Source organism: Oryzias latipes, chromosome 3 (assembly GCF_053564925.1).
Source record: "Oryzias latipes strain Hd-rR chromosome 3, Olatipes_Hd-rR_3.1".
NCBI classification, from domain to species: domain Eukaryota; kingdom Metazoa; phylum Chordata; class Actinopteri; order Beloniformes; family Adrianichthyidae; genus Oryzias; species Oryzias latipes.
Genome location: NC_136239.1, coordinates 26,162,523 through 26,177,248, shown reverse-complemented (window position 1 = coordinate 26,177,248; position 14,726 = coordinate 26,162,523). Strand labels below are relative to the sequence as shown.

Here is a 14,726-nt window from a genome sequence, read left to right as displayed (position 1 = left end):
GATGGATGTCTTTGTCTCTTTTTTAACCACCTATATCATGTTCTCCAATCTAAGTCTGCAGTTCTGACATTTAAAAGTCCATATAATGAGATGGAGCTGCTTAAATTTAAAAAACAAAAAACGTTCATAACCTGCAAAATTCTTTTCTAGTTGCTCTTACTGCAAGCACAAGTGGTTAACCACTTCACTTTCTTTGCAGTTTAATTCTTTTAAGATAATTTGTCTTAAAAATTGAATATCACAACAATATTTTCCTATTTTTTATTTGGTTTTAGGCTGGGTTACATCTGATATTACTCGTGCCTGAAGCAAGGATTTCATTTAGATGCAGCCACAGCCAGTTTACAAATGCTTTAATTGGATATTATAATCTGCTTTAAATGTAAGCTGTTTAATATTAGGTAGATTTATTAACCTTTATTGTAATAGTGCATCTTACAATTTCATTTTAAACTGTTCTTGGAGGCTGCATTTTAATCAGTGCTTCAAATGTGCGGTTCAGCCCATGAAAAGGTTGTCAGATCTTTCCTGCTACAGCCAAACTGTTTTGTGTGTTGTTGTGCCCCCTTTTTTGTTGTTGCTTGTGGGAACCCCAGGTGCCTGATTAACACCTGATTGACAGCACTTGTCAGCATGGGTCTATGGGTGCAGATGATGAGTACTGCACTGATGTAGGCATAAATCTGACATGTTAGACAATGAAGAGTGAAGCAAATGCAATATTGAGAGTGTTAATTATTTGCATTGCGTTAATAGAATTGCAAAAAAAGCACATGACAATGTGCTATATCTATATGTAGAGATACTATTATGGATGTATGGATTGCAGACAAATCTTCAGATCAACTTTATGTATAAAACACAAACAATTTCCACAAACCTATAGTTCTGTACTATTAAATTACACATAGAATAATGAAAAATATATAAAATGATTACAAAAGTGATAAAAATCCAATATGATAATTTAGTGAAAGTCAAAAATGGGTTTTAAAAAAAGAAACTCAATAAAATAAAGCTAAGAAGACTGCCTGCTTGTTCCAGAGCTTTGCAGCTACTGCGGAAATAGCATGGTCCCCTCTGCATATAAGGCTGCAAAAGTAACAGAAAGGTACCATAACATGCAAAGATTTCTAAGAAAATCTCTGAATGGGTTTTGAAATGATGAACATGCAGCCAGTGCAAATGAAACGATTTGTTTGATGTGTTTAGGCTGCTTTGGTTCTCGTTGAAAGCCGTCCAGTGGCATTTTCAACCAACTGCAGCACTAACCCACACACAAAAGGAACTGCAGTGATCCAGCGCTGTGGTAACAAAGGCTTGGATGAAGAATGCACCTCATTTTGTCCAGCTGCCTTAAATGAAAGACATTTGATGCTACCACCCAGTTGGTTCTTTTCTTAAGTCCACCTTCACCCCCGAACCGATTACATCAGGTGGCCCATTATTATCTAAAGTATTTAGAATGATCAAAAAACTGTTCTATTATATGTATCCTTACATACATACAGTATGACGCAGAAAGCTTGTGAGAGCAGCAGTGGAGAGATGTGAGGGGGGAACTCAGGGGAAAGGTGCAACTGCATCAATGATCGACTCTTCTTGCTCGCTGTGGTGATGGACAGACTGACAGATTAGCTCTGGCAGGAATAAGTTGCACACCATGATGTTTACAGATAAAACTGTCGCTCTGCAGTGAGGGAAGCAGCCAGGTGGATACAGACCTGAAAAGAGAGAAACATGCTTTGGAAAGAAAAATCAGTTTTGCAAGAGGTGGAGAACGAATGGGAGTTTTAACCACTTTGGGTTAATTATTTAGAGGTATTGGGACGGGGAGCAGATGAAGTCGACTCTCCGAGAAGACAACAGCCAACGTAAAAGATGTCAATTAACTGTCTGAGCATAACAAGGAATTAAAAGCTAACTGTATCAGAGAGTCAGCTAAGGTTGGATATTTTGGGAACCAAACCAGGAAGTGGTTTTGACAATACAGAGTAGGGATCGTCAATAAATTAAAGTAGAAGACAAAAGTTGCCAAATAAGAAAGTTAAAAATGTTGTAAAAGGAGCCCAAAGCTAGTCAAATCAGGGAACAGGGTCAAAACAGAAACACAGGATGAAACACTTTTTTTTTTTTATTGCCCATAGGTCTGCTCTCTATTTCAGTTTAATTATTTTGTCCAATTATTCATACCCTTGTTATATTTTCATAAACTATACCCCAATCCATTTGACAAATGTATCTTTTTTTCTATCTTTACAGCATTTTTTTTATTGCTTTTTGGTGTTTTTAACATGTTCTTGTGGTATTTTTGATGATGGAGGACGGCACTGGGAAGACTTTTACAATGGGTCAAAAGATTATCAGAGTGGCACTTTAACAACGCTTCACCTGAATTATTCTAATATCATATGGAATAACACATATTCTACCTACACTGCAAAACTTCCGAATACACAAAAGACAGCTACAAGAGCTATATCCTGGTCCCCGGCAAATTCTCTAACAGATCCTTTCTTCCACAGATACAGCCTCCTTAAGATACTGGAAATCAATTCATATCATAATGCATGCACAGTGTAGTGTTGTTAACAAATTAACCCTTGTGCTATCTTAGGTGACTCCACCCTTACATTGACGTGTTCTCCCTACCATGACAAAGGTGGATAAAGGTGGAAAGATTTCATGTAATCCACGGACACCAGTGAAGATCACAAATCATTGAAGAAAAAGGTTCAGAGCACTGTCTAGTGGGTCTATATGACCCAACTCCCAATGTCAAAGTGCCTAGGATAGCACAAGGGTTACAGAGTCGTGGTGTGACCTCCTACCACTTTTTTCACCCTCTCATCACCACGACAACAGGAATAAGCATACGCTAAAAGAGAAAAATAGGAAGTTACAATGTACCACCTTTTCTGTCTGCACTAGAGATCCACAAATTTGAAATAATTTGGACAACAAAATTGAACAGTGTGCTACAATATACATATTTAAAAGGAAACGGAAATTGCAATTATTGGCTGTTGTCTCTCCTTGTTCGTGACACGTGTATACGCATCTGAGTTTATGTTGTTGGAGTTTATTGACTTATATAATAACATTTCCATTAATACCACCATTAAATTCTTATGTTATCATTTTAGTTATTTACTTTTATTATTGTATTTTTCTTTTTCCACCACAAATTGTTATTCCTTTATGCTTGGCTAAAATGTGGGATCCCTGATAATAAGCATCTGCTTCGAGGTGTCCATTTTTTCCACGTTTGTTTTGTGAGGTGATTTGTTTTGGTGACACATTGTGGAGAAATAAAACTCAACTAAACTAAACACAAGTCTGCCATTCCTCACAATCTCCCTCAGAGCCTCCAAAAGATAGACTATCCTCACACTACATACAACATTCCTGACATGACTGCAGTCATGTTTTGATACCTCCCCTCCCACTCTCACTGCACTTTTCTTGTTTTGGGCTGACATCAACCATCATCTGCATTGATGATTATCAGTCATAATTAGTTATTGATACTTTCAACAGTATTTTCTCTGTTTCTGCTTTTGCCTTTACAGTCAGATCTATCTATTACCAGATTGACTCTCTTAGAATATGTTTATGCAGCAGCAGTAGTATGGACATATTGTCTTATTTCCTCCTTGAGGTGGCAGGGTCCACTCCTTCCCTGAGAGAACAGCACACTCTCCCACTTTGTTTGCACATAAAATTTAACATAAAAATATATTAAATTCATTCATCTTCTTCTGTTTGATCACTTTTGGGGTTGTGGGGCTGCTGAAGCCTATCCCAGCCACTTGTGGGCAAAGGCAGGGGACATCCTGGACAGGTTGACAGTCTGTCGCAGGGCCAGATATCACACATTAGCTCTCACACCTATGGACAATTTAGAGTTGCCATATGATCGCGTTTTTCGACGGTAGGAGGAAGCTGGAAACCCTGCCTACGCATGCAGAAGGAGAAAATGCAAACTCCACACAGAAAGGTTTAAACTAAACTAAACACAAGTCTGCCATTCCTTATTCCAGCCAGGACTTGAACTGGGGGCCTTCTTGCTGTAAGGCAAGAGCGCCAACCACTGCGCCACCGTTTGGTCTTCAATCTTCCTAAATTTCCTATCTTTGGGTCCTTCCTGGTCCAAAGAGGTGGATGAAGATGTCGCTGCCTTTTATGACGTTTCACTGGTGTAGACACCAGTAGCAGAGAAAAGGGAGAATGAGATTCAGTTGATTTATTTTTGAAAACATCTTTTATGGGAGAAAAAATAAGGCAGTTTCTACCCAACAACACTTAGCAAAGTTGTACACAGCACTAAAAAGGATCCTGATAAGAAAACAAATTTGGGGTTGGACCTTTTTTCATACTTTTGATCTCAAAGACTCTTCGTCACAGATTGAGTCAGACAGTTTGATTTTTGCTGATCAGGCAATAATGAAAATCAAAGTATTCTTAGCCTAATCCATTGTAATATTTTATTAAATGAGTCAAGAATTCATGTAATTAATTCGCTTTATTCAAACCTGAATCAATATGATTCACCAATGTACCAAACTTTCAACATTCATTGGTGCATAATCCTTGCTTTCGTGAACAATAAAGTTAAAAGACATTCCTGAGATCCACTGCACACAAGACATTAATTGGGCTGAAATGATCACTTCTTACAACTACACGAGTTTCACAGAGGGGCACTGCTGTAGTGGGGAAAAAAGTGATGACAGCAGCAAAAATCTTCAGCTCTGTGGAGACAGATGGGTTGTAACGTTAACCTTTAGGTTTGTGTTCCACCTCGATCCAAAGTGTTTTATGCACACCCACCTAATTGTATTATTATGCACTCATTCCAAATGTTTAAATGCTCGAGTAAAGCACACTTTAACAAGCAGGGATAGCCTTGTACCCCCTTTAGATTCAATAGAGCAATGAACGCTACTCGTGTAGTTTCATGCTTTGTTCAGTGTCCCAAAAAAGTAAAACCATCTTCAGAAACTGTCCTTCGGTCCTTCTTTCAGCCTTTTTCTCATTTCCTCCGCGTGTTTCTTGCTGAGCTCTCGCTTTTCCAGTCTCTTTAAGATGATAACAAGAGAAACACCAGGTTAATGCAATACATTACATTAGAGTTCACTATTTAAAGATTAAAACAAGGTAACTGACCTCTCTTTTTAGGCACTCACGCATTGCACGGTCCAAATCATTACAAGTGCCGAAGAACTTCAAAAAATTGTGCTGTTGTGAGACAAACAGATATTATTTTATATCATTAAAAAACACAGCAACGACCTAATTGCAGGAAATGACAAACCTCTTTGTGGCACTGCCTGAGGAGAGATATGAATTGATTGCACTCATCTGTGTGCAGGTGAGGGGACAGGTCAGGGTGCATTATGAGTTAAGGGTTTACTGAACCACTGCAGCTGTACTGAAAAGTCACAGACATAAGGAATATTGTAAAAATGAACAAAAAAAAACTAATACAACTCCAAATGGTGTATAAATGTCGGTCATAAGTGGTAACAAATGCACTACGGTCAACCTATTCCCAAATCTTCTAAAGGATACTAACGCCTCCCCATCCCTCTCCTTGCTGTTCTGTCATTGTGAAGAGGAAGGTTCCAGAGGACACGACTCACTTACCTGCAGACACAAAAATGCCCAATATTAGCAAAAATAACAGTCACCCCTAACCGACTCAAGGTTCATGTTTTTTGTTCTTTACGGTCATATAAATATGCGTGTCTCTGTGCTGGATAGGAATGAATAAAACTTACCGTAGAAAGACGTGTTCTCATCTGATACAACAAGTTTAAGTTAGCTAATGTCAAAGTACTTCCATAATCAGACCTTATATGTCGGAACAAAATGTACACCACACCGAATAAAGTACGTTTCTCTTACAATTTAACTACTTTTATAAAATAATTTCCATTTGTAAAAAAACAAAAATGCTAACCCAACATAAACAGTTAGCACAGCTACAAACGCGATGTCAGACACCAGAAGAGGACATGCAAAGCTTTCGTAACTTTCCAGCGCCCTCTTCGTCTTCTGGTGGAGTTTTATGGCGGATGGCACATATCGTTGAGGTACATGACCGCCACCTACTGGTGTGGAGTCTCTCCGTAATTGACAGAAGTTACAGCGAATTGGTAGCAGACTGATGGATCAATAAACCAATGGAGTGTAGCCATCTATTTAAGGCGGGACTTAAAGACCGGAAGTTTAAAAAAGATGGTTTTTCATATCTGCTTTTCTTTTATCTGTGCCGTAATTTTTTTTATTTCGTCTACAGATTCATTCAACAACTAATGCGTTTTGTATTAAACTCGGGTATATTTTTAATCTTCCGTTCCGTTTTACTCCGTTTTACGTTTCCGTTTTACTCATCCGTTCCCGTTTACTCCGGCACAGCAGAGGGCAGTAAAGAGCACACACAAAGCAATGTGCTGATACCTGATTGGTCGATTTGTCTTGCGTCTTAGACGCGGTTTGTTTAGTTGCTCCCTTGTGCTCAGTCAAATTAGAAAGCGGGTTAAACTTCAGGAGAGTTAAATTACTTCGCTGGAAAACCATGGACGACACTTCTAAATTGCTGTTGCAGCGTCTTGTGCGACGGATACCGACTCAAATGCTTAAAGCAACACTGGACAAGTGGGGTCGTCTGACGGTTGAACAGCGGCAAGCTATGGATTTTACTCAGTCAAAATGGGCGTTAACACAGAAACTGCTGTCTGTCTGCGAGGTGCATGCTATTTTTTGTTATAATGAATAATGTTATATTTTTGTATCACAAATCAATAGTAAATTGTGCCATGTCTTTTTTAATACTATGTTGACGTTTTAACATTTTTTCATCTTTTTTTTCCCTCAGGAAAATAAATTGACTTTGACACATTTAGCAGAACTGGAGATGATCCGTAAGTATATATTATTATTATTTGTTTGTTTTAACGAGAACTGGGGGGGGGGGGGGGGACACTTCCTGGTTGTTTTCATCATTACTATCTTTATTTAAAGTTGACCATCCTTTTCATTCTTAATTAAATGTCTGTAATGTAACACTTCTTTCCTCTATTTCTGTCTTCCTTTTTTTTTTTTTTTTTTTTTTTTTAAACATCTATTATAGCTTTACGTCTTAATTAAATGTACGGCATTAACTACACTTCTGTCTGCAAAAGCTGGATTAACAACAGTATTGTTCTAGTCTAATGTGTAATTGTGTTCTTGTCTGTTCTAGATGCCATGGAGAATCCAAATCAGGGGATGTGGTACACCTTTCAGCTCTTGGAACCAGAGAGTATGTTAGACCGCAGTTTGGTTGTTGTCCCTGATCTCTGGGGATCTTGAACATAACTTCTTCTGCATAACTTCCTTGGCTGGGATTTTCTCTCTTTTTTATGTAATTTGTTTACCTTTATGATCTATCTATTTATATACCCAGGCTGTGTCCCACCAAAGTGGGGTAGCCTAGACAGGGCACCCATTCTTACTGCCCTCCTGCTCTTCCCCAAACCCTCCTCCTTCAGTGTGTGTGTGTATGTGACTGGTCTAAGGTCTGGTCTAAGCCACACCACACTGCACCAGGGTCAGCTGCACAGCCCAGTGTGGGCACCTCCACAGCATTGCCTCAGCCAAGACTGGTTTCCCCTTGCCTCTTCATCCCAAGCCCAGACCTCTACCACACCCATCCATTCATTCATACACAAACTCTCTCCACCCATCCCTGTCCTGAGCAGCCTCTCTCCCCTGCACCACAGTCATCCCTCTTGCATTTAGAGCTCTTTTTACCCCCTCTGTCCATCCCATTCGCGGTCTTCCTCTCATTCTCACTCCACTCACATCAGATTCATACACCTTTTTCACCAATCGCTCCCGATCCATTCTTTCAACATGTCCAAACCATCCCAGTGCCTTTTACCTTTTATGATAGTCCATTTAAATACTGTTTATTATTTCTTCCTTTTAATGACAACATTGAGATTTTTTCCCCACATAGACCAATAGTGGTTTCCACTTCCTGTCTCATTTACCTTTTCCTCTGTTTTCTAGATGATGCTCAGTCCGTAGAGCTGACACAGTTCAAGCAGCAATTCAAATGCCACCTCAGTGAGCTTCTAAGACAAGTAAGTCTGCCATTTTTTTTTCCTTTTAATGTAGCTAAACCTTTAATGAAAGGTTACAATGTTGGTGTTTAACCCCCTCTCTGTCACTCCATCTAAGATGTCTGTGAAAATAAAGAAGCACACAGATGAAGCTGTATGGATTCGAATTGCATTGGGGAGCAGCTTTTCTAAACCCAATCACCTGAAACCAACATATGTCGTTCACTACCTTCAAACGCCATATGTCTTTGTAAGGAATCTGACCTCAAAGCTGAAGCCTCTCTTATCTCAGGTGAGAAAAAAAGCCTACTCTTCTATATGTGCGTGTCTGCTTACATGTGGAAGGCAAGAGCATTTTGGTTTTATGTTCGGGTGTATTGTTTAAAAAGATTCCCCATTTGCTCTGTGAGTAATCTGATTTGTTTTCAAGATGAAATCCTCTACTAGAGGCCCGGGAGCTTGTTGGTCTTGCACAATATCTCAGTTTTTTTGTAGGACTGACTGTATCTTTTCTGGAATCTCCTGTAGCCATTCTCTCAGTTGCAGCATCACATCCCGGTGTTACCGTCAGGACCACAGTTGCGTTCACCATCCACGTTTTGTCCAGCTCTTCTCTTTAGTCTTGTTCGGTGGAGTTGGAAGCTCTGGCTCTTATCAGTCTTTCCAAGATGTTTGGTTTTTTTACTTTTATTTTTATAATTTTATTTGAAACACTTAATGAAAAACAATAGTTAAAAATAGATAAAACAAAACAGTGCGATTGAAAAGGAGTGGGTAGAAGAGAAATCTTGTATGATCCTCCCCATTTTACAACACCGTAGGTTCTGCGTATTTCTATTTCCAGTTTTCTTTCCCTCAAAACATTCAAATGACCTGTTTAGCACCTCTGCAGAAGAGACATTTGCTTCTCTTTTTATTGATCATTTTAGACTTGTAAAAATTAATCAGTGATATTTTGTAGATTTTTTTTTTTTGGATGCAGGTAAACTTTTGCTTTGTTTTAAACCTTCATCCAACCCATTCTATACATTCGCACCACAAATTGATAAGCAGATTTTTGTATGAATGCACTACCTTTTTGAAGTTCAGTTGATTTCTTAACTCGTAACCCTCATCTCTGTCCTTGAACATTTCTTGTATGTTTACTGGAAGTAAGTTATTTTTGGTTTCAAAGATGATGAGTGCTGTTTTAAGTTTCACTAGTTCCCAAAACTTCAATAAAGCGACTTTAACAATAGTGCATTTGTATGTATCCCATAATCCACACAATGAACTATTCCAATGGATATGTATTTTAAGATATAGAAAGACTGTAGATTTGTTTTATAAGTATTTCCCCAAACTTCTACGTTGTACTGTAAATATGGTAGTATTATTGATGAATATATTAGTGAATGTGCTCTGTGAATGAGTGTAGCTCTGACTTAGTTTATTTGTGGCTTCCAGCTTATTTTGTGGTCCTAAATTTCAGTCACTCTTTCCAAAACATGATTATCAATGGCAACTTTTATTTCTACGTCTGCAGGAATGTGGAGATTTCCAAAAATCATGAATTTAGTTTTGACATTGAGCAAGTTTATTCATGTCGAACCATTGTTTTAGTTTTTTCTAACTCTGTAAGCACTATTTTTACAACTTCCCTGAGATTCTCCCCTGTAGAACTATACTTGTGTCATCGGCATATTAAAAGTATTTGAGTGTATTTGACACCATGTGTACCGGTATGTCATTTAGAAATAGGATAAAGTTTTGGACCTAATACTGACCCTTGTGGTACTCCACAGGTTAAATTTAGCACTATTGACACTGTTCAATACTTTCTAACTCTGTTGAGTTTTTGATTTACTTTTTTCTAATATTTTCTTACAATAGTATTTTATTTGCATGTTCTCATGATACTGGTTAATTTGTTTTTATATTTTTTTGTATCGCTGCTTCGCTTCAACCGTTGCATTTTCTAAGAATTGTTTGTAGTTCTTTTTTTTTTGTCATGCGTTTCTCAGTCCAGTTGTTATCCATGGATTTTTCTCATATTGTTTTCTTTTTTGTAAATGGGCAGTTTTTGTCCTATATTGATATAAACCTCTTCATATATTTTTCACAAGCCGAGTTGAGATCGTTGCTTTCATAAAAGGTTTTCCATCTTTGTGCTTGTAGTTCTGATTTAAAATGCATTTATTGACTCCTCTGTTAGTTTTCTTCTGTGAACTATTTGCCTTTTTTCTTTGATTTCTCTACAAACACTTTCATAGTTTGCTCTTATTGGAAGGTGGTCACTGATGCCCTGAAGCCCTTTTCTGCCTTTAGCCAGTTATTTGGAAAGGGTTGTTGATTTAGTATTTTTCAATAGCTCGGTGACTTGCATGGAAGCTTCTGCTGTTAATGTCAGAGTTTGTGATTAGGATCTGTCTTTCTGCTTTCCTTGTGGGCTCTTCATGATGCTTCATGAAGTCTTTGGAGCTGTCCCTGACATCCGTTAAGACCCACTAAGATGAAAATGTTGTTTTCTAAATATGTTCTTTTAGCCTTTTTCTGATGATGGAGAACATGTAGTTAGAATTCAAGTTTAAAATTGCGTTTTGGAGTATTTCTTCATTCAAATCGTTGAGAATCAGGAGCAGATGAAAAAATGCTGTTTGAAAATGAGCTTATTTGTGATGCAGGAAATACACAGTCCCGCCCACAACTTAGAGGCACGTTTCTAATGCACTACAGCTGCTCTGCAGAAACTATGACCTAGAAAACTATACAGGATTTTGAATTTTGGCTAAAAACTGCATAATCCTTATTAATAGACCACTGAGAACGCTTTTACAAAAGATGATCAGAGTGTTTTGGTTTTTTATGCATGACTTATTTTGGAAAACATAATTTATGTGACATAACTTTTTTCTTTTTTTTTTGAAACTCTTAATCTAAGAAAAAAGTTGTATTTTCAGGCTTTGACTCTGGCTACGAGACATCAAGGAGTTAAGGAGGCTAACCTCAGTGGAAGGAATCTTACTTCCATCAGAGACTTACTCATGAGGCAGTACCAACAAGTAAGATTCCTGTGTTCCCTTTCCTTAGAAACAATGCAGAATAATCCACAGGTTTGCTTCTGCCCTCTCAAACTTTCTGCAGTTCAGTTCAGTCCACTTTTGTAAGAGTTCATGCTTTTAACATACATGTTTTCTTGTCAGTTTGCTTTTGTATTTATGTTATTGTTTGTTTGTTTTGCAGGTGTTTCCCACAAAGTATCGCAGTCCTCCCGAGGAAGAGGATCAACCTGTATTAAGTATGTTTTATGTATAGTTTTATTCCTAAAAGTCTTATACAGCTGTGTAAATGTGGTGCAGGGTGGCCGTGGTGCAGTGGTCGACCCCTGATCAGAATATGTGCATGTTCGATTCCCGCCTTGCCCGCCCATATGTTGAAGTGACCTTAGGCAACTAAACCCCAACTTGCCTCTGGAACATTGGCGCTAGTGTTCGGCAGCAGTGTGTGAATGTGTGTGTGAATGGGTCCATGACTGTAAAGCGCTTTGGGCCTTCAAGGAAGGTAGAAAAGCGCTAGACAAGTATATGCCATTCACCATTTGAAGTCACTTTTTAATTTTTTTTCATAATTGTGTGCTCTTCTTGTGTAAATGTATATGTATTTGTGTAATTTGTTTGTGTATTTCCATATAGGAATTTTTGTGGTGATTAAATTCTTACCTTGTGTGCACAGACCAGCACATTGAAAAAGAACAAGGCGGCGTCGCTGCACACAGGCGACACATGGCTCACCAGGCTTTTGGAGATGGGATGTTACCTCAACTACAGTCTGCAGTTTATATGGTCTTCTGATGGTCTTAATACCCATAATCCAGTTATTTTCAGTAACTTGTATTGTGTAAATATTTAAACTGTGTTTTAATCTTTGTTTTCTTCAGTTGGACACTAAATTCAGAGACCCAAACAACAGGACCATGACGGAGCGGGAAGAAACATTCAAATGTGTTGTGAAATTTTCAAGTATCGACCTTCTCGAGTCGCTCCGGTCCTGTGCATCTTCAGGTACCAAGATTTCATTTTCTACACCAACAGTGGAGCTTTTCATTTCCAATAAAGTAAATACCATTTCAACAGTCAGGATTTCAACATGTGGACCAATTGCGGCTTCAAACGTGCCCACAAGAGGGCAGTAGAGTACTTTTTCTAGTTATTGCTGATTACCTGGATCTTGAGATTGACTGATCAAAGGGTCTAAAGATAATCAGGAACTAAGGATGGGGAAACTGGAAAGCTAACACAACAGAAGCGTCAAGGACCAGAGTTTGAGACCACTGCTAAAGAAAAAAACTACTATTACCTACTGGTATTTTTATAAACAAGCATCATTCCAAATATGTTTAATATGGCATAAACGGGATTTTAGCAAACCACTTTCTGTTATCTTCTAAGTTTTGTGAGCTTAAACAGTTTTTCTGGAGAAAATGTAACCAGTGTTGATGTCTTTGTTGGTTTTACCAGTTTGTGGCCTCTCTTCTTTTGCAGGCATTGCCTCGGCCCCTGTTACACCCCTGCTGTCATCGATCCCATTAAAAGGAAGAAATTACTTTGTTGTCACTGACAATACTCCTGGCCCATCTTCACAAGGTCATCAAACACAAAACTGATGGATTAAAGATCAGAAAAAGAAACTAATCTGCTTTTAATTTCATTGAATAAGTACTAGAAATAAAATGGGTCAAAAATCCCAAAACAGTAAAAACAAACACATCAGTCAATAACAATCAAACAATTTGACATATTAGCACTTGATACAAAAATGTGCTAATATATATAATATAATAATGTGACCAAAAAAGGGAACAAAAAACTTGCAATTTCTACCCTTTCCAAATTTGCCTCAAGTGAACATGCAGGCAAAATAAACACAAACTAGTAACCGTTTTAGTTGGAAATGTAATTGAAAATTTAAGACATTTAAGACAACTAAAAGAATGATCTCTTTTAGTTATGTGATGATGTTCTTATGAATTAAAAACCAATTTAGATGGTCAAAACTGACAATGGTTACTACAACTGGGAAAATGAACACATTAACAAACCACGACTGTTTAGCTATTTTTTTTTGCCTTTGTAAACTAGTTTCAACTTTTTTCCTCTGTAATTATTTGCATTTGTGAGTTGCTCTTCATAATAAAGTTTTTTATTCTTTAGAAATAAACTGTGTATTGATATGATTCGAGTGATAAGCATGTGGTTATGAGTCTAAATTCTCAAATTACATTATAGTGGTTAGTCTATGGGGTCAAATCAGAACCAGCTTAAAGGCAATGAAAAACCAGAATACAAATTTAATAAAAAGTTTAAAATTTGAAAAGTTTTCATACAGTAAAATGTCATACTTTAGCTATAAATAATAGGAAACAAATTCTCATATGTGTTTATTTATAGAAATACTGCATTGATTGTGAATATAACCCTAACTTCTGCAAGTGGATTCGCAGAGTGTTGCCAAATTCTTTGATTTTTGATTTGTAATAGAGGCATGGTACAATAATTACTGAATTCATTTTATTTTGATTTATAAGTTACAAACTAAACTAATTTTCAATACAACATGATTGTCAAAATTCCATATGAAAACTGTTTTAGAAAACTTGTAATTTACATTTTGGGAATTGGAAACCTTATTTTAAATAAGATTCATTGCCTTTCAATCCCTGGCAAATAAAAAAATAATTTAAAAAAAATAAATCATTGCTGATGTAAAAACAAATAGTTTTTTTTAACTATATGAACTTTCCACGCTTGCTTCCATTATCATATATATATCAGTTTTATTTTATTTTTTTTTAGTCCCAGCTACAATATTTCTACGACGGAGTTTTAGGGCCACGGTGAGGGAAAAAAAAAATTTTCTCGTCATGACGAGATTAATGTCGCCATTACAAGAAAAAACTCGACACAAAGTTTCGAGAAAAAACTCGTGTCGAGATAAGTCGAAATAAAGTTTCGAGGTTAAAGTCGCAATCTTGCCAGTCTTTCAGGAGTATTCAGTGTTATGTTATCTCGTTAATTTAAGAGATAAAAACTCGTAAATTTAGGAGAAAAACTCAAATTGACAAAATTTTAGCTCGTAAATAAATTTACGAGATTAAAGTGGAAGTGAGCATGCGGAGCAGCAGGTGAATGACGCGCAGCAACAGAGCAGACCGACTAAACTTGGTGGAACAGGTGATCTGAATGTTTATTGATAACGTTCCAAATGTCTGGAAGCTCATTTGTTTGATTTATTAAAGTTTTATTTATTGATGGGTGGTTTTGCAGGATCTCTGCAGCCCGATGAAGCCGTCGGTATCCCTGCAGCTGTCCACTTCAATCCTTTCTTCCTCCACCAAAGACCACTACGCCTATGTGACGCTTCCGTCAAAAGGAGGAGCACTTTTTTGGGTTTTTTCAATAATGCTAATATAACGGACTATTTTTGTTGAATAGCCACAGGAGCTGTTGCCGTTCAGGCCGCGAGGGGGCAGTATTGAGCCACCCCGGGATTTCAGGGGTGAAGCTGGACGGGGAGCTGCCAGCAGGTTGTACACGGCGCGAGCCGGCTATGGTTGGAGAATAAAGTTACACTTGA

At 37.6% G+C, this 14,726-nt stretch overlaps 2 protein-coding genes across 3 annotated transcripts; one reads left to right on the top strand and one right to left on the bottom strand.

The window, feature by feature from the left end:
• Positions 1-4,506: 4,506 nt before the first annotated feature.
• On the bottom strand, positions 4,507-5,925 carry cmc2 (C-x(9)-C motif containing 2). The gene is made up of 4 exons (XM_020714678.3): positions 5,784-5,925; positions 5,318-5,434; positions 5,170-5,241; positions 4,507-5,081 (listed from the first exon to the last, which is right to left on the bottom strand). The coding sequence occupies exons 2-4, from the start codon at positions 5,396-5,398 to the stop codon at positions 4,998-5,000; spliced, it is 237 nt and encodes a 78-aa protein (XP_020570337.1). The 5' UTR covers positions 5,399-5,434; positions 5,784-5,925; the 3' UTR covers positions 4,507-4,997.
• A 32-nt stretch (positions 5,926-5,957) lies between these two features.
• Positions 5,958-13,310, top strand: cenpn (centromere protein N). Of its 2 annotated transcripts, none has more exons than XM_078944538.1 (10): positions 5,958-6,098; positions 6,884-6,929; positions 7,250-7,309; positions 8,062-8,135; positions 8,233-8,406; positions 11,054-11,155; positions 11,337-11,391; positions 11,826-11,935; positions 12,031-12,154; positions 12,635-13,310. In XM_078944538.1, the coding sequence occupies exons 1-10, from the start codon at positions 5,958-5,960 to the stop codon at positions 12,754-12,756; spliced, it is 1,008 nt and encodes a 335-aa protein (XP_078800664.1). In that variant the 3' UTR covers positions 12,757-13,310. The 2 variants fall into 2 exon arrangements, with proteins under 2 accessions (XP_078800664.1, XP_004067271.1); XM_004067223.5 differs by lacking the exon at positions 5,958-6,098 and adding an exon at positions 6,447-6,754.
• Positions 13,311-14,726: the final 1,416 nt, after the last annotated feature.